Source organism: Columba livia, chromosome 26 (genome assembly GCF_036013475.1).
Source record: "Columba livia isolate bColLiv1 breed racing homer chromosome 26, bColLiv1.pat.W.v2, whole genome shotgun sequence".
Classification (NCBI taxonomy): domain Eukaryota; kingdom Metazoa; phylum Chordata; class Aves; order Columbiformes; family Columbidae; genus Columba; species Columba livia.
This window is the reverse complement of record NC_088627.1, coordinates 5,470,997-5,489,935: the sequence shown is the minus strand read 5'-3', so window position 1 is coordinate 5,489,935 and position 18,939 is coordinate 5,470,997. Positions and strand designations below refer to the sequence as shown.

The following is an 18,939-nucleotide window of genomic DNA, read 5'->3' as shown; positions in this document are numbered from 1 at the left end:
TGCACCTGCACGGAGCTCTTGCCAAATTCCATGGGAGGAGAATTACTATATTGTGTCCAGCTGTGGCCCCTCAGTTCCAGCAGGACAGGGAACTGCTGGAGAGAGTCCAGCGCAGCCACCAAGATGCTGGAGGGAGTGGAGCATCTCCCGTGTGAGGAAAGGCTGAGGGAGCTGGGGCTCTGGAGCTGGACAAGAGGAGACTGAGGGGGGACTCATTCCTGGGGATCAATATGGAAAGGGGGAGTGTCAGGAGGATGGAGCCAGGCTCTTCTGGTGACAACCAGGGACAGGACAAGGGGCAATGGGTGCAAACTGGAACACAGGAGGTTCTACTTAAATATGAGAAGAAACTATTTGGGGGTGAAATGATATTGATAGAAATCCCCCTTCCAGCAGGCACTGCTGCAGCAGCCCGTGACCCCGCACCTCCCTGCGACAGCAACGTTACTGATTTGACTTCAAGTGGAAGAATTAGACAAGAGAACACGAGCCATCCAAAAGCACACGAACACAGCAAATGCCAAAGTCCCCTTAAAACTGGCTTAGACAGTTTGTTCAAAGCTCAGATTCTCTGAAGGTGACGACCTTTGGCTTTGCCCCCTCTGGAAACTCCACCTCCACGAGCACAGAACAGTTTGCAATCCTCACCTCCTACCTGAAAACCACTTTTAGCCAGAAAAAAATGAGAGATTACTTCTAAGACACTCTCCACAACACTGTGTTTGTAACACCAAGAGGCCCAAGCAAAACACTGTGCAGACACCAAACAGGACGGTGCCTCTCAGACTTTGATCCAAGTTTATATTAATAAATCAAGGCTTCTCAGTAGAACTCAGGCCACATTTTCCTTGCTTGCACCCTCAAATGCTAGCTGCCCTCAGGGGGGAAAACAGAGATTCACCTCTCCTGCGGACAAGTGGAGGGCAACATTGGTTGATATTAAACAACTAAATCCATGGCAACACATCTCTAATGAAGGGGTTCATTTTTGTGGGTTAATTAACTAAAGGAAAACGTGGCTGCCAGTACCCGTCCAGTCTGCAAAGAAGTTCATATTCATAGCAGGAGCTTTCTGGAGCCGGCAGAGTGAAAAGGTTCAAACCCTCTAGTTTAAGTGCTGTTACACTTTACCAAAGTCCAACGATCTTTACCGAATCTGTCTCAAAAGGCACATAAGTGGAGGAGAGGAGCTCAGTGCAGCAGCTCGAGAAGGGCCAGACGTGCACAAACCCACCTCATCAGTACGCACCTTATTTTGCCCCACGACATCCAGCAGACATGGTTAATTAGTTCGTGATAATGCACTGCCCATAACGACTTCTGAACTTGGCTGTGCAGCTGGTAGGTAAGCAATGCTTCGCTGTGTTTTGTAAGCAGCATGCCAAAAAGCACAAACACAAAAGAATAAAGTTAACAATCTGTTTACCCAGTCCCTCTTTCTCCTCCCATTGCTGCTGCTGGCCAACGGTTGGGCAAATATATATATATATATATATATATATATATATTTCCAGGATTCAGCAAAGAGAAATCATTCGGACTGCTCTCAATTTTCCGATCTTTGCCACCGGTGCTTCATGTTATTTCACACCATCCATTCAGTCACGAGATGAAGCCCGTTCCATTGACTAATATCATTAAAAGCCTCTCTCTGGAGATAATTAGTCCTCCCTCCCCCATCCCTTCCCCAGCGCAACGTGGACAGAGCAGAGTCAGCAGCAAACAAAGAAATTCAAACAGCGGGACAGCCAAAGCTGCCTCTCACCTCCACATCTCGCCCTCAAAAACAAATCCACACCTCAAGCAATAGAACCAGGAACGCAAGAACAGGATCTATAGATTAAGGGCTTCGTGGTGTAGAGAACAGGAAAACAGCAATTCCTCATTTGCAAGGAGTGTAAATACCAATGCATAATTAGCCATCGCTAGAGGTTCTGCACGGTCACCTTTCAACCCCAAAAGATCAACTTGAGTCATTCAAAACCAGCGGATAAGAGCCAGAATTGGGAAATCTGCAAACTTTTACCTGGGGTCCCCAGCCGGCAACAAATCACAGCAACCTCCACACCTCACATACAGAAAGTCCTGAGGGCAGAGACAAATGAAGGACAGTCAGCATTTGAGACCCACGCCTAAAGATTCACAACATCCTGTATATCTATGCGCTCGCTCCTCACCTGGAACCTGCCCTTGGGTGTGGGGGTGCAGCTTGGAAGGAGTTAAACCCCCCAACCCAGAGCCAGCCCAAGGTCCGACCACGGGCTGGTGCATTCGCTGCCGGACTAACGCGTGACCCCACCGCGCAGGAAAGAACTGGAAACTGTTATCGCCGCGGCACTGACAAGTCAGCAAGAGCTACTAATTAAATGATAAAAATAGATCTCTGAAAGAGCTGCTTTTTTTTCCCCTGACGCAAAGCTGAGGCCCTAACGCTGCCGCGCAGCCATTAGTTTTCCACGGGATCCAAACGCACAAGCAACAAACAAAAAGCTTTTCACACTCATTGAAAAAAACACAACCCACGCGGCACTTGTTTGTAGAAAATCTCAACTAAAAATTAGGAAACCAATTCTGAATGACACGGAGCATCTCTCCACCACGTACACTTCAATGGAAGCGGGAACGAGGTGACATCTTTGCCCCCACCAGCTGTATCAGCTTCTTTACACTCCCTGGAGCCCAAAGTTCTGGTTTTGCCTAAAAAATGACCATGTTTTGAGGTGACCCAGATGGTCCCAAGGATATGGGCAACTTGCTCCGTGCACAGCACCCCTTAAACCAGCGACAAAAGCTCGTATCGGTGCAACCTCCACCATTGTGTGGGTTTTGCTTCACACCCCCCGCCAGGCACAGGTTTGGTACAGCTCATAACTGAATATTCATCACTGACTAACAGACCTGCAGGAACTGCAGCGTCAGTGATTTTTAATACATATAATGCCCCAACACACGCCAAACACAATGAAATCTGATCAAAATAGAAGCCGTTTGTTTAAATACAAGTGATTTGGCTCTCAAAGCTGTCATCAAATTAAACTGGAAATCAAATTAAGCAGTGATTGAATGAAGGAGAAGGCTGTATAATCACAGATTACTGATCCAGCGGCATGAAAACAAGGACGCAATCACATCCCCCTTGTTTTGTGGCAGCCTCAACCATATTCCCAGAAGGATTCCCCTCATCCCCCAGGACTCGAGGATGCTCTGTGCCTCACATACAGCTCATTTCTCGGTAGCCCAGAAGGAAAACGTTCCTTACACAAACACCCTTGGAGATATTAGCTGATAACAAAGCCAGCCCTGTGAAAGTACAAGCTGACACACTTTAAACTGCGCTAATTTGGGACAAACCAGAGCAGTCATTTCCAGCGCTGCTGGGAAGAACAAGTTTAAACCTCCTCTGAGTGGGAAAAGGGGTTTGTTGCCACCAGCGTTGTCCAAGGTATTAATTTAAATTGGCGTAACTGTGTGCCAACGAGTTCCCTCTGAAATGGCCCCATTTGGGCTTTTTTGCACTGTCATTAGAGAAGGAATTTAAACTATGTAAAATTACAATTGTAGGTCTTGTCTACTCTCAAAAATAATTTCGATTAATTTAAACAGTAGGTTTGAGGAGCAACAGACATTTGTAGTGAAATGATAGGCAGAGGACTATAATTCCACTCCAGCAGAACTTATACAACACTAACATCAAGCTAATTCAGCTGAACCCTCCCTTTACCCACCAAGAACGGACCACGACAAACTTCATCACTCTCCTTCCACTGGGAGCAAACCTGAGTCTGCCCAGGACCTGCTGATGTTCACAGTTTTCAAGTTTAGAACTCACTCCTGTGCAATTCAAGGTTTCTTTACAGAGAGAAGCAATCACAAGCATTCCCACTTCTCTTTCTAGGCTTGTGGAAGCAGCATTTCAACTTTCTAAGGTTTAAGAGGAGCTTTTTACTTATTTTCAGCCTCGATTAAGCACCTTCTCACCTCATTCACTTTGTTTTTTCAGCTCTTTCAGCCCCAGAGAGGGGCACCAAGCCCTCACCTACCTTCACCTGGACAAACACAGCCCAGTGCAAAGCGGAGAGGTAAATAATTCATCTGCACACAAACACAGGGAAGGAGAAAGCACAGCAGCGACGTTTCGAATTTCAGCCAACATGAAGACAGAACAGATCAAACAAAGAAATACCAAAGGGGCTGCCTCGGAAAGAACTTAAAGGTGAAAGCGCCCGCACAGACATCAACAGGACGGCAAATGGGATGACAAACCGGGCTCTACTTTCCGTCGCGGCCCGAGCCCCCGGGCGGGCGGCAGCGCACGGACCGCCCGGCCCCGGCTTCCACAGCCGCTTCTGGGGCGACTTGGAGCCGTGAGCCGGATCCCGGGGGAGTTTCCCCAGCCCGGCCCCCGCGGAGCTCCGGGGTCACCGGCGGGCAGAGCACGGCCCGGAGTGACCGCTGGGCCCGGCCCCCGCTTCCCTCACAGACCCCCCGGCGCTCCCCTCACACCCCGACACCCACACAGGCCCCGGCACCCCAACAGGCCCCTCTCGCCCCCCGCCGCCCCCCGCTCACACACCACCCGCCCCCCGCAGCGCTGCCGCCCGGCACAGGAGCCGGGCCCGGCCTGGCCGCTCCCCGGTCGGCCGCCCGCCCTCACCGCCTCCCCGCGGACACCGGCGCCCTCCGCCGCTCCCGGGCCGGCCCGCCGGAAACCTCGGGGGGAAGAGCCACGCGGAGCATGCCGGGACATGTAGTCCGCCCGGCGAGACCACGCCTCCCTTAGGACAGGCCACGCCCCCTAAGGCGGGCCACGCCCCCTTGCTGCGTATAGGGGCAGCGGGAGGAACGTGAAGTGAGATCGGGGTATTTTTGGGGACGCTGGGGGGGAAGTTGGGGGTGAAGGGGGCCATGGGAATTTGGAGTGGGGGTGATAGGGTGCTGTGGGGGTTGCAGTGAGGCTTTGAGGTCAGGGGGTGACAGGGGTCATAGGGGTTTAGGGGTGCTGGGGGGGCGTGTGGTAAGGCTTTGGGGTCAGGCGGTGCCCTGGGTGGCAGGAACTATTTAACGTCCTTAAGCAAAACAAGATAATATATTTATTTATGTGTACATATATATATATATATATATGTATATATATATGTCAGAGCTCAAACGTCACCAAACCTCCGTACCCAGCGCTGCTGCGGATCCCCAGCGAGCGGCGCTGCCGCCCCGGGAACGCGGGAGGAGCAGCCGGAGCTCCGGGGAGCGGCAGCCCCGGCCCCGGCGCGACCGTGGAAACGTCCCGCGAGCTGTTAGGGCTGCAAATCTATTGCCAGGCAAGGAAATAGAGGGTTGAGGGGTGAGCGGCGCCCGTGGAGCTGGTTTGTTCCCCTCTATTGCCCGAGCATAGAATCATAGAATCACTTCCGTTGGAAAAGACCCTCAATATCGTGTCCAACCGTTCCCCAGCCCTGTCCCTGCCCCATGTCCTGAGAACCTCATGTCCGTCTGTCCAACCCTCCAGGGATGGGGACTGGGCAGCCTGTTCCAATGCCCCACAGCCCTTTGGGGAAGAAATTGTTCCTAAATCCAACCTCAACCTCCCCTGGCGCAACTTGAGGCCGTTTCCTCTGCTCCTGGCGCTTGTTCCTGGGGAGCAGAGCCCGACCCCCCTGGCTCCAAGCTCCTTTCAGGCAGTTCAGAGATCAGAAGGTCTCCCCTCAGCTCCTGTTCTCCCGCTGAACCCCCAGGTCCCTCAGCCTCCTCCTCCCTTGCCTGTCCCTTACGTACAGGTCACAGTGCGGCACTCCAGCTGCAAAGTCCCAGAGCATTCCAGTGTCCCCAGTGAGGGTTTTACAGGGTGGGAGGGAAGGGACCAGCCTCTGGTCACTGTCTTAGCTCACGGGGACAGAATGTGTCCTGCCCATGGAGCCCAAAATATCCCCAGGCACGGTCCATGCCGGCGCCAGCCCCAGTTCCCTGTGTAACCCACACTGTGCCCAGTGCCACCAGGTCACCATGGGACAGACACCGTCACCAGGGGTGTTGCTGCTTCTGCAGGGTGTTTCAAAAAGATAAACCCAATTTGAAAACATTAGATATGAATTAAAGTATTATCTCATCATTGTCTGTGCAGCAGGTGGAGAGAATACAGGCTCTTGAAGAGCTGCTTTGTTTCCAGCCTGAATTTATCTACTTTGGACTCTGTCAGCCTTAAAGGCTCATTTAGCACAGCCCACAATCATTATTATTATTATTTTCCTATTGCATTACTGCATTTTTAAACACCACTAACATTATGTTTTTAAACTGAGGGCAATTGTAATGCAAACAAAATGCATACATTGAGATCATAACTATCAGCTGCAGGTAGGGAGATTATTAACATGCCTATTGCCCTGCGAGACGGACAATGAAAGCTGCAGATAAATTATAGATGTGCTTACAAATTGCAGACCTTGGTTAAACACAGGGTGAGGAATTGATTCGTTTATAATTGTGACCATCTGAAAAAAGGAAGGGGGTTAAAATGGCACAATGATTCAGGCAATGAGTTAAAGGAGACCCACAGTGCCAACTCACCCACCAGCTATTTGAAACTGTAGTAGAAAAATGAGAGAAAAATAAAGCAAGGACCGGTCCTTCCTGGGCGCTGCTGCTGCTGGGGGGAGCAGCACAGGAACCGCTGGGTGCCCACCGTTAATCCTTTGTGGATTTAAAATAAATCTGGGGAGGAAAACTTGGAGCACAAACCAGGACTTGCTGCTAAGACCAAGCTTTGCAAGACCACAGGGGGAAAAAAAAGGATTAGAATAACACTTTAAAGAACCTTCATGCTTTGCAGCTCCCCGAGCAAGGGGTTTAAACATAAGCCAGGGCTGGAGGTTGGGCGCTGGGGTGGCATCAGCGCTCCCTGGGGACACAGCGGGGATGCACCTCACTCTGCAGGGGCTCCCTGGATCTGGCTCCCTGGGGACAGGGCCGGGATGCACCTCGCTCTGCAGGGATTGGGCTGGTCCCTCCATGGGGCTCTTATCAGCGCCTCCCAGGGGCTCCTGCTGCACCCCGATACGGGGCTGCGGCACCCCCAGTGCCACGTCCCCGCCCACCCCGGCAACAGGGCGTCCCACAGGACACCCACCTTGGGGTGAGAACCGGTGCCCCAAATCCTGGCTACACCACAGAGAGGTTGCTGCAAGGAGGGTGCACTGGAGCTGAGCACACCCCCTCATACAAATGGGGAGTGCACGGGCTCCCCCCCTTTTTCCCCCTTGAACAACCCAGGGTGCTCCCACCCCTCCCAGAGCCGTGGGACCACCAACCCCAATTCTGCATGTGCAGGATGAGTCCCTGGGGCTGAGCAAGAGCAAAGGGAAGCCGCGGCTCGTGGGCGCTCGCTCAGCAGCGCTGCCCTGCACAGGCGCCGGGGAAAAAAGAGCTTAAATTAAAAAAAGAACAATTTTATTTATTTCAAACAAGATCTGTAGCAAAGTCACAGTGGCATTTCCACACCCAGTCAGGAGTAAATACACCCCCGCAAAAAAATAAAGGAAATAATTTAACTGGAGCTACGGTTCAGCAGAGACAAACCTGACAAACCCGGAGTGGCCAAGCAGCAGGTGACGCCGCTGGACGCGGCCCCGCGCTCCAGCAGAGCCGGGAGTGGGGGCTCTCCCAAACCAGCACCCCCGGCGACCCGCGCTGCTGGGAGACGCTCCGGCACATCTGGGTAACACCACGGCCACCCACGTCCCACACTGTCACCTCCCAGCAGGCACTTCACAGCCCCAGTCACAGGATGGGGCTGGTTTAACCCTCCCGCAGCCCCCCAGGGCTGGGTTGGGGTCTGGCTGCACCAGGACCCATGGGGAGCAGCAGCGAGGGGCTGCAAGCACCCCCAGGCACAGAGGGGACATCCCTGTGTCACAGCAGGCACCGCACGCAGTTGGGACACCCTGGAGGAGCCACAGTCTGTCCCCCAGCCACAGGGACACCAATGTGGGGGGACCCAGCTCGGAGGCGAGTGTCACCAGGGCTGGACCCTTCTCACCCCCCCGCGGGGCCTTCCCAGGGTGCGAGGCAGAGATCTGGGGACGGGGTCCCAGGGCAGCATCCCCCCCAGCAGCTGCAAGTCTTCCAGCACAACGAGACTCCAAGAAGCCGGGGTAAAGCCCACGATACCCGCGAGGACGGTTCTGGTGCCAGCAGGTGACACAGAGGTGACACCACAGTGAGGGCAGCACCCCTGGTTTGGCTTCATGCAGGCTCACCCCAAAAAAGGCACAGAGCAGTTGAGCACCCCCAGATCTCAGGGAGCTTCCTGGCACTGATGGCATCTCAGTTGTCCCCTCTCGTAGGCTGAGGGCAGGGGAGCCCCCCTTTCCTTCCACAGCTCCAGGCCCCTTTTTGGGGGGAGACAATATTCCAGCAAAGTCTTTAGGGTCCCAGCTCCCTCCTGGCTTCTCGCCCCAAAGCTGGGGATGAGGAGGAGGAGGGAGCGAGGCCGGTCAGGTCATGTAGCGGGTGACGGCTCTCAGGGCGTAGAGCAGAGCCGCCTGCATCCGAGCCTCCAGCAGGAGCAGGTTGATGTGCACCTGCAAGAGAGAGCGGGGTCAGGGCGTGGGGGCTCAGCATCCCCCCCCCAGCCTGCCAGGAGGGGCAGGGACGGGGCAGCACCTTTTCCGAGTGCTTGAAGTGTCTCCAGAACTGCGTGTACATCCGCTTGGTTGTCTTCTCCGGGTAGCAGGCCACCGTCTTGATGTAGATCTTCAAGCTGCGCTCCAGGAGCTGGTTCACCTCCCCGTAGTCATAGTCATCATAGCTGGGGGAGAGAGGATGATGTGTTACTCCACATGTAACCCCCACCCATTGACACACCCCAAGGGCTTTCTGGACAGACTCTGAGCCCCCAAACAGCATCACCTTGCCTTAGTCTAAGCAGCAGCAACAGCATCACCAAGACCAAGTCTTAGAATCGCGGAACAGTTTGTGTTGAAGGGACCTCCCCAGCTCCCCAGTGCCCCCCTGCCATGAGCAGGGACATCTTCACCAGCTCAGGTTGCTCAGACCCCGTCCAGCCTGGCCTGGGATGTCTCCAGGGATGGTTCATCCACCACCTCTCTGGGAACCTGGGCCAGGCTCTCACCACCCTCAGGGCAACAATTCCTCCTCATGTCCAGCCTGAATCTCCCTCCTTTAATTTAAAACCATCACCCCTTGTCCTGTCACAACAGGCCCTGCTCAAAAGTCTGTCCCATCTTTCTTATCAGCCCCTTTTAAGTCCAGAAAGGCTGCACTAAGGTCTCCCCGGAGCTTCTCTTCTCCAGCTGAACACCCCAACTCTCAGCCTGTCCCCAGCAGAGCTGTTCCAGCCTCGGGTCATTCCTGGGGCTCCTCTGGCCCCTCTCCAGCAGCTCCATGTGTGTCCTGTGCTGAGGTTCCCAGGCTGGACCCTCACAGGCTCTACCCAGGGCACACAACAGGCTCCAGCCATGGCCTGGGGACCTTGGGGACCTACCGAATGCCAAAGACACAGTGGACGTAGTTCCAGATGGCCCTGCGCAGCATGGACGTGTCCACACCGCAGTGCATGGCGATGGTGTTGTACGTCAGGTTGTAAACCACCTGGAACTTCTCATCCAGGAGCTGCCCCACGTCGGGGTACAGGCGGTTGATCAGTGAGTAGCCGTGGTCCTCCCATGTGTAATCCTGCCACAGAAAGGATGCTGGGGTAGGGGCTTGATGGGGAAATGTGGGGTCCCTTCAAGTCCAGGGATGTAAGCTGGGGTCTCCCCCAAAACACTGACCCCCAAAACTATTAGTGACCAGTCACGCTGCTACTCCCAGCCCTTTGCTGTCTGCACCCACGCTGTCCACAACGCTGGGGACACCCCTGCTGCCCCCGCACTGACACAAGCAGGACCTGTCACCCAGCCCGCCACCCTGTCCCCTCCGGCTGGCGCGGGACCACGAGCACCCACCTGTGCCCGGAAAGTGGGGGGCGCCTGCTCGCCCCTCCGCGTGAAGTCCTTGTAGCCAAACTCAGGGTCCTCCACAAAGCAGAGGACGTTGGACTGCAGGGAGTGTTCCGACAGGTCTACAAGGCAATGAGTGCTGTGTGACACCAGAGCAGCAGCCCTGCAGCTGGGGGCCCCATCCTGCTCCTCCCTCCCTCCCCTGTGATACCCCCAGCCCACGGGGACCCCAACCCAGCCAGCTGCACCCCTGCACCTCCTCACCCGAGGGAGCAACCAGCAAACTCTCCGTCTTCTCCAGTTCGAAGCGCGTCGCCATCTCCTCCTGCGTGACGCCCTCCTCCTCCAGCTGGCTCTCCTGCAGCAGCTTCATCCTCTCCATCAGCACCTCCACCTCCCGCAGCGCGTCCTTGCCCTGGCCGAGCAGAGGGCAGAGTCAACAGAGGGACCGCAAGCCCAGAGCAGCCCCAGGGATGCTCTAAAGAGTGGATTTGCCTCTGGGGTTCTCCTGCCCAGAGCGCAGCTGCTCCCCTGCCTCATCGCGGGAACTGTGAGGAGGGGGAAGCCCTGCGGAGAATGCGGCTGCACAGGGGATCATAGGATCATGGAATCATTTTGGGTGGAAAAGACCCTCAAGACAATCGAGTCCAATCATCCCCCACCCCTGTTCCTGCCCCATGTCCTGAGAACCTCATGTCCGTCTGTCCAGCCCTCCAGGGATGGTGACTCCAGCACTGCCCTGGGCAGCCTGTTCCAATGCCCCACAGCCCTTTGGGGAAGAAATTGTTCCCACATCCAACCTCAACCTCCCCTGGCGCAACTTGAGGCCGTTTCCTCTGCTCCTGGCGCTTGTTCCTGGGGAGCAGAGCCCGACCCCCCTGGCTCCAAGCTCCTTTCAGGCAGTTCAGAGATCAGAAGGTCTCCCCTCAGCTCCTGTTCTCCAGCTGAACCCCCCAGGTCCCTCAGTCTCTACCACACTTGTGCTTCAGCCCCTCACCAGCTCCGTTCCCTCCTCTCAACTCACTCCAGCCCCCTAGGGTCCCCCCTTACCCGGGACCCCCCCACGCTGTCATCAGAAGCAGAGCTGCTGTCGCTGTGGGGCGAGGGGGGCCGGCAGCCGTGCCCCCCATCCTGCTCCTCCTCGGGGTTGATGCCGCAGCCGAAGACGAAGGAGGCAAGCGAGTGGTAGTGGGTGAGCAGCACCAGCGCCTGCACCAGCTCCGCCAGCGACCAGCTGTGCTCCCCCGTCTTCAGCAGCGCCTGTAAGGCACGGGGGGGTTTGGAGAGACCAGCCAGCCCCCCAGCTCCCTGTGCTGTACCCCCATCACAGCCAGGCTAAGCCAAGGGAAGGGGGCAGGGGGGCATCTGGGATGTGCCTCCCCAATAAACCACCTGTCACCAGGACAGTCTCAGCCAGTGGGGTGTCACCGATTGGTGATTTAGGGTCCTGCTTGCCACAGGGTGAGGGGGTTGAGTGCATCTGCCACAGGGGGACAAGTCACCCCTTCCCCATCCCTCAGAGCAGCACAGCCCCTGCCCTCCAGCTCAGAGACTCCCTGAAAGGGTTAAATCTGGGGGGTTGTGTAAGCAGGGATGTGGCCGCTGGGGTCAAGCCCCCAAAACCAGAGTGTATTTGGGGGGGTACACACACCCTGCAGCAGCAGCATCTGCTCTCACCTCGATGTGCTCCTTGGTGATGAGCCAGGGCCGGTGCGCCAGCAGCTTGTTGATCTCGTTGAGGTTCCTGAGTTTTTGGGGGGCACAGTGCAGCCCCTGCAGCCAGGCCGGGTTGCCCCCCACCTGCAGGAACTCCCCCATGTGCAAACCCACCAGGTAGGAGCACTGGTGCCGGGCCGCTGCCTGCGGGAGAGCCAGGCGGTCACCCCCCAGCACCGGCCAGGGACCCCCACAACCCTGCTACGAGCCCTTGGAGAAGCCAAGGCAGGAGCCCCCCCACATCCCCCTTGGGGAGATGAGCCCAGACAGGGCGCTCTGCCCACCCCCCACCCCTATTATCAGTTCAGGACCCCAGTCACCATGGAAGCGGGGGGGTCACTGGTATACCCTGGGTGGACGCCAACCCCAAAGGGACCCCAGAGGGGGCCCCAAATACCTTCCTGCCTCCAGGAAAAAAAAAAAAACAACAAAGAAACAACCCCAACAACCACACTGGGACCATATATACCCCCTGGAGCCCCCGCCCCCAGGACCCCCGTCCTCACCATGATGGCGATGTAGTGGCGCTTGTGGTAGGGCAGGGGCCCGTCCATGCGCAGCAGCAGGTACTGGGTCTTCCAGAAGCTGCTGAGGTACTGGGGGTGCAGCCCCATGACCATGGTGATGTTGTCCACCCTCCCCGCCGACACGAAGGCTTCGACCAGGAGCTGGTGCCGGCTGCTCTGCGCACCTTCCTGCAGGATCTGCCGGGGTGGGGAGAGGGAGGGGCTGACGGGCTGGGTGCTGCTGCCCCCCCATTCTGTAACAGCCCCCCAAAAATACAGGGAGACCTCCACCCCATCAGCAGGACCCAGGAGCGCCCATCGCATGCTCACCCTGTTGGTGCTGCCCATCCGCCTCCCTGCCCGGTATGGACACCTCCGTCCCCCGCTGCCCGTGTCCCCCCTCCCAGCCCCGGGGGACAGCGGGTGACCGGGGGGCTCCATGTCGGACCCCGCACAGCTCAGCCCGCAGGTCGGGTTGTTTGTTTGGGCTCTGGTGTGGAGCAGGGAGGAGATGGGGCTCAGCCCCCCCAGCATCTCCACCCCCAGCGCGGTGACGAAACCCCGTGCTATCTCTGTCAAAGGGGGAACCATCTGGGACAGCGGCAGCGGGTGCCAAGATAGGGCTGGTGAGCCCTGGGGATTTCTGGTCACGGCTTTTGGAGGGTGGGGGGGTGGAGCAGGACAGGGGCTGCAGCCCCTTTGCAGCACAGGGAGAAGACACCCACGTTGTGTGAGTGGGGAAACTGAGGCACAGGCAGGGCAGTGACCGGGGGCAGGAAAACGCCGGGGTGGAAACAACACAAGTGCTCCCCCACCCTCTAAAACAAGACACCCCCACCCCCTGCTGCCACAGGGGTACCCCGGGTGGGTGACCCTTTCCCATGCCAACCCCTTGCCCAGCATCCCCCCCCAGCTGGGCACTGGTAACTGAGGTGTGGGGATCCCTCCTTACCAGCCCCCTCTCCCCAACCAGGGCAGGGGGTGTTGGGGAGCCCCCGGTAGGGAGGGACGCGCCCACCCCAAACCATCCCCACGGCTCTTACCTCTTCCAGGGGGATGAAGGCGCTGGGCCCCCTCCCCAGCTGCCAGGGGACCTTCACCCCTTGATCCTACAGGGGAAAAAGCAGCAGCTTTAGCCTGGCAGCGGGAGCCACCGAGTGTCACCAGTGGGACGAGCGTGGTGGCACCGGAAGGGGTGACGCAGCAGCCATGGATGGGGACACGCGGCCATCGCCCTTGCGTCAGGCCGGGCAGCGCCTGATGAAATCGGGCGGGGGTGTTGCTCCGCACCCCTGGGAGGCGTGTGTGACACACAGGGACCGAGCCAGGACACCGGAGCCGTGCCATCGCATGCCAGGAGAGCAGAGCCACCCCTCGCTCCCAGGTCTCAGTTTACAAGCCCCTCGGGAAAACACGGGGGAAAAGGAGCCCGGGGGCACCCGGGGGGCCAAGGGGCAGGACGGCTCCAGCGTGGGCTTCAATCCAGGCGCTGCAGTTTGCAGCCACCGGCATAAACACAGCGCCCGATAACCCCCCCGGGGCACGAAATGCCAATACACATCACCAGTTATTTTTCCCCCCTCCCCTCTTCAGACCCGTTAATGTAATTAAAACAGAAACGAGTCACCGGCTTACAGGGCAGCTGCTGCTCTGTGCACTCCAAACACAAGGTTTAGCTCATCTTTGACCCCCCATGCCCCATCTCCCCCCTCCCAGGGAATAGTTTCCATGCTATATTTTCTCCAAGCAGATATTTTCCTCCGGGTAGGGTGCACATGGGGGATGATGCAAACAGGAGCATAATGGGGCCAGGACCCCCCAGCCCTCCTGCTGCAAGGGTCTCTGTGCCCATGGGACCCCCCAGCCAGCCAAGGAGCTGAATCCCAGGGACACAGCAGAGCCTGAATCCTCCCCCATCCCAATTTTGCGCTGCAGCGTCCCACCAGCTCGCAAGGTTGCAGCCGTGCAGGGGAAACTTCTCCACCTGCATCACAGCAGCACCCATGGGTGCCAACGGGGGGACACAGCACCCAGCCCCGAGAGATAAAATAATCCAATAACCACTCCCAAAACACCCACAGAGAACACAGAACCCGGTGTGGGGCTGGGAGAAAAGAGGATGGAAAAGGTTTCAAGTGCTCTGGGAAGGAGGTGAGGGGGAACGGGCTGGTGTGTGGTCCCCCCAATACAGGGGGACAAGGCGCTTGCGTGACACCAGGGCTGAGAAAGGGCATTTGGCAGATGTGCGCCCGCAGCATCGCTGCCCCCGGGTGGAGGAGCCGGCGGTACCACCGCAGGAGATGCTCGGGGGGGAAGCACCCGCCTCCTCCACCCATTCCTGCAGAAATCCCCCAGGTCCCCTCACTAACAGGAGCCAGGGTGGCACCGCAAGGCTGGGACCCGTCCCCAAGCACAGGGGACAAAGGCACTGACCCCCCGTTTCTGGCACCACTCAATCAGGCAGGCGCTCCCCCCAAATCACCAGCCCCATGCCCCAGGGCGATTTCCCCCCCACATCCCCTCCCTCCAGGGCTGGCGGGGGCTCCCGGGGGTGGGCAGCGCACAGACCCCCGCATCCCATCCCACGGCACTGAGACAGAAAAGCAAGCACGGCACCCAGCAGCGCGTTCCGAAACCGAGAAGCCTTCAAAAAACCCGACGGCACAGTCAGACAAACACCTTCCAGCCCATTAATGACCGGGAAGCTCAATGGGAAATCTGTGTTTCCCACCCTGAGCTCAGCATCACCCCAGCACCCCCACAGCCAGGCAGGAGAGGTGACAGCAATGGAGTCACCTGCAGGAGACGGGACATGTCACCGCGGGCTGGTGGCGGCGGGAGGAGGGTACCCGGACACACGCGGCCGGGGATGCTGACGGCAGGACCACACGTCCCGCTCTCCGGCGTGGAGCGACGGGCAGGGCGCCGCTTCCCCCGGGTCTTTTGTGCAGTGCCCTGCGAAGGGACGAGCCCCGGGGCCGTCACCTGGTGTCACCAGGAGATACCCGAGAGCCAGGGCCGGGCACAGCCCAGGTGACAGCAGGTGCTTCTCCTGCCGCTGCCTCCAAGCCACTGTCACAGCGGTGGGCACAGCCTGGCACCCTCTCCCGAGCGGCACTGGGGTGTAGTGTGGCACGAGGTGACAAGGCAGCAGCTGTCGTGGTGGCCACATGCTCCCCACGTGTCGGGCAGTGGGTCACAGCGCTCCCGCCAGCGCTGGGCTGCTGCCACCCCAGCAAAGCCACCAGTGCCCAACTGCCACATGCGCGGGATGCTCCTGCCCTGAGTCACCACGGAAGCCAGACCGGGGTGACAGCAGGAACAGGCTGATGCCATCGCTGCTCCCGGTGCTGAGCTGGCTCTGCACTGACTCACGATTTGGGGAGAAAGAGCTTTTTCAGTGCTTCAAGAGGTTCCCTGGGAGGGGACGGCAATGGAGAGACACCGGGAAGGCAAGTCCACGGGGGACAGCACAGGACTGGTGGCTGTGACAGCGAGGAGGAGCCGGGGAGCCCGGCCAGCCCCACCGCTTGTTGGTGACAGCTCAGGGTGACCTTGGAAGGTGCATTTTAATCATCGCTACGCAGAGGCTCGGTATGTTTTACTGCATTGAGCAATCCTCAGGGCGCTGCAGTTAACCCTGGCTGCACCATCACCGGGGACGTCTCACCTCCCGCTGATGGGGAAACTGAGGCACAGAGGCGATGCTCTGACCTGCACCACCACGCCACCCGCTCCCCGGCGCCAGGGTATTGATGGAGCTGCAGAGGGAAGGAGTTAATGCCCTGGGAACAGGAGGACGGGTGCACTGAGCAGCGAGCCCCCGCCGGCACCGCTGCCAGTGCTTAGTCAGGTGTTGGAAAATCATTCCCGATAAGGCGAGGTTAAACAAACACCATGAAGCCACCTCATAACCCAGCTCCTGCCAAAACCCGTCAGAGGCCGTGCCTGGGCCGTACCGGGCGAGAGCCGCGCGGGGGCTCGGCCCCGCTGACGCACAGACCCCACACGGGATCGACCCCTCGGCACGGGCTGCCCCACCGCAGCCCCAGCCAGGCCCGCTCCCCGAGAGCCCAACCTGGCTGCCACCGCTCTCCAGCGCCAGGGCACAGCGCCCCAAATCCCACCCGGTCTCATCCCGAGGACCCAAAAACACATCACGGAGAAGAGCGGAGCTGCCACTGAACACCCAGCCCTGCTGTGGGGCAAAGCCAAGGTGCTTCCACGCACCTGGAGTCCCTGTGGTACCTGCTTGATGCTGGTGGCACCCCCGCCACCGTGTCCAGCCCCCAGCCTGCTCCAAGCACTGACTCCAGGTTTCAGCTCATGAGTGCTGGAGCTCCCCGGCAGCACCACTGTCCGGGCTCCTTCCCACCCGCTGTCCCAGTTTCCAGCCCGTCAGGAGTAGCTGTCCGTGTGGCTACACTGTGAGCGGCTGTTTGGGGAGGCAGAGAGACCCCGTGTCCTGGGGAAGGGGAATGTGGAGCAAAAGGAAAAACTGCAAATGTTTGGTTTTTTTTTTCAGATGGAAAAATAAATCTTAAAAACAGATGCAATTCCCAGCATCTCAGGGAACTCGGCAGGTTGGTGCACTGAAGCTGCAGGTGGGTTCAATGGCCCCGGAGGGCTCTGCAAAGCTCCACAGACATTTCAGGCTCGTTTTGCACACTCGACTCCAAATGCAAAAACCCTGGACAATGCAAGAGGTTTCCCAGACCTTTGGGTTAATGGGACATCAGACAGAACCACAGGCAGCCCAGGAACACAGGACGGACCCCCTTGATCTCCTGCCAGCTCCGCAGCCACCTACCCCAGCGGGCACGTCCCACCGCCAGCTCCTGCCTCAGTTTCCCTTTGCTTCCCAGCCCATTGCTGCGGGCAGGACCTCTGCCCGGCTCCCACACACATCGCAGCTCCTGGAGGGATCAGGGGACCCCAAGATCTCCCCATCCAGCCACCCCAACGTCCCCGTGCCAGGACAGGGCCACCCCAGGAGCCCTGGGTGGGATCCCAGCACCCCAGCCTGCTCCCACAACCCAGTACCCTTAGTTTTAGGCTCGCTGCAAATAAGCACCAGGGTTATTTTCGCAGCCTGGCCCCACATGTCCCGGTTTCACCCCTCCCTGCAGCCGGCCGAGGGGAGGTGGCCGCGGGCTGGGGACAGGGACAGCGGTCCCAGGGTGGGGGGACACCAGCAGCCCCTCCCTGAGCGACCCCCGGGTGGGCTGCACGGGGGCAGGAGATGCACGGGGAGGGGGAGGCGAAGCGAACCGGGCAGGCGAGCCCCGAGCCGAGCCCTTACCTCGGCGCCCCGCCGAGCCCCGCAGCCCCGGTACTCCTCCAGCCCCGCGGGCGGGCACGGCGAGCCGGCCAGCAGCATGGCAGCGCGGGGAGCGGGGCCCCGGGACCCCCGGGCTGTGAGCGGCCCCCCCGGGCGGGGCGGGGGCTCCCGGTCACCCCCAGTCACCCCGGTCACCCCCCGGCTGCGGAACGTCCAGCGGCCCCCGCCCGCTCCGCTTTCATAGCGCGGCGGCGGGAGGGGCGGGGCGGGAGGTAGCCCCGCCCCCAGTCTCCACCAATGGCAGCGCGGAGGAGTGGCCAAGTCATAGCTCTTAGCCAATAGGAAGCGGCGGCGCGGGGGCTGCTGGGGGTTGTAGTTCGCCGCGGCGTCGCTCTGGTGTGAGAACGGCGGGTGTGAACGGTGCGAACTGCAGCGGGACCGCGGCGGCTGAGCCCCCGGACACGGGCAGGGAGCCGGGGGGGGTCTGGGGTCCTGTCTGCGTCCTCTCTGCTCCGAGAGGAACCACAGGATCACAGAGTGTCCTGAGCGGGAGGGACCCACAGGATCAGAGTCCAACCGCTGTCCCTGCACAGGACACCCCACAGCTCACCCCGTGTGTCTGAGGACGGTGTCCAGTCTCTTCTTGAACACTGTCATGTTGGGCCGTGACCCCTCCCTGGGGAGCCTGTTCAGTGTCCAGCACCTCTGGGGGAAGAACCTTTCCTAATATCCAGCCTTTTTCTAATATCCGAACTTTTCCTACCGCCCAGCTCCTATTGCAGCACCTGACACAGGGACCCATGGAAAACGTCTCCTGGGGCCAAAGGGAAAAAAGAGAAAGCTGATGGAAAAGGCACGCGAGGAGCCTGCGTGTTTGCAGGGAGTGGTGTTTGTCAAAATTGCTCAGCTGCTCTCAGCCTGTGCACAGAGCGTGTCCCATGGCTGCGTGTGGCCTCGAGCCATCGCTGTGTCCCCCCCCACCACCCCACTGCACCCCAAGGCTCCCTAAAGCTTTGCAGAGTTTGAGCAACCCCAAGAGCTTCAGAGCAGCTTTCCCCTCCCATCCCCTACAAGGCGCCCGGCCCCGCACCAGCTCCGGCCGTTTGAGTAACAAACACCAATAAAACAAGGTGAAGGAAGGGAAAAACCCCTCCCGCAGCCCCGGGCAGCCCCAGACAGCAGTGCCGATAACAATCTGGTGCTGCTCGACAGGCTGCACATGGCAAAGTCCAGCAAACAAGAGCCGCTGCACAAACAACTCGGGTTTTGCCTGGCAACAGCCTCCTCCAGCTCCTGCCAATGGAGCGGGCATGTCAGCGCCTCGGCAGCGCGGTGCCGGCAGCACGGCCAGCGGCCGGCACGGCACGGCACGGCGCGGCACGGCACGGCGCGGCACGGCACGGCGCGGCACGGCACGGCTCGGCACGGCACGGCTCGGCACGGCACGGCACGGCACGGCACGGCTCGGCACGGCACGGCACGG

At 58.9% G+C, this 18,939-nt stretch overlaps 2 protein-coding genes across 17 annotated transcripts in view; both read right to left on the bottom strand.

Moving 5' to 3' along the window:
- PHACTR4 (phosphatase and actin regulator 4) overlaps nucleotides 1-4,764 on the bottom strand; it is a 66,516-nt gene extending 61,752 nt beyond the window's left edge. Inside the window, exons 1-3 of one of the 14 annotated variants that reach the window (XM_065041563.1) lie at nucleotides 4,655-4,718; nucleotides 2,027-2,085; nucleotides 1,250-1,360 (exon numbers count right to left, since the gene is read on the bottom strand). Coding sequence is in view for 6 of the 14 variants with exons in the window: in XM_065041553.1 (XP_064897625.1) it covers nucleotides 1,250-1,380 (131 nt within the window). In the remaining 8 variants the exon portion in view is untranslated. Of the gene's footprint in view, nucleotides 1-1,249; nucleotides 1,421-2,026; nucleotides 2,086-2,177; nucleotides 2,268-4,654 lie in introns of those variants that run through there. The other 13 variants (XM_065041548.1, XM_065041559.1, XM_065041546.1 and 10 more) reach the window with 13 other exon arrangements.
- Nucleotides 4,765-7,423: 2,659 nt separating this feature from the next.
- On the bottom strand, nucleotides 7,424-17,668 carry SESN2 (sestrin 2). Of its 3 annotated transcripts, none has more exons than XM_065041543.1 (10): nucleotides 17,478-17,668; nucleotides 13,219-13,284; nucleotides 12,176-12,373; nucleotides 11,631-11,813; nucleotides 11,004-11,213; nucleotides 10,218-10,368; nucleotides 9,960-10,075; nucleotides 9,497-9,687; nucleotides 8,656-8,800; nucleotides 7,424-8,573 (listed from the first exon to the last, which is right to left on the bottom strand). In XM_065041543.1, the coding sequence occupies exons 1-10, from the start codon at nucleotides 17,553-17,555 to the stop codon at nucleotides 8,487-8,489; spliced, it is 1,425 nt and encodes a 474-aa protein (XP_064897615.1). In that variant the 5' UTR covers nucleotides 17,556-17,668; the 3' UTR covers nucleotides 7,424-8,486. The 3 variants fall into 3 exon arrangements, with proteins under 3 accessions (XP_064897615.1, XP_064897614.1, XP_064897613.1); XM_065041542.1 differs by lacking the exon at nucleotides 17,478-17,668 and adding an exon at nucleotides 14,972-15,127; XM_065041541.1 differs by lacking the exons at nucleotides 13,219-13,284; nucleotides 17,478-17,668 and adding an exon at nucleotides 12,506-12,947.
- Between the last annotated feature and the right edge of the window lie 1,271 nt (nucleotides 17,669-18,939).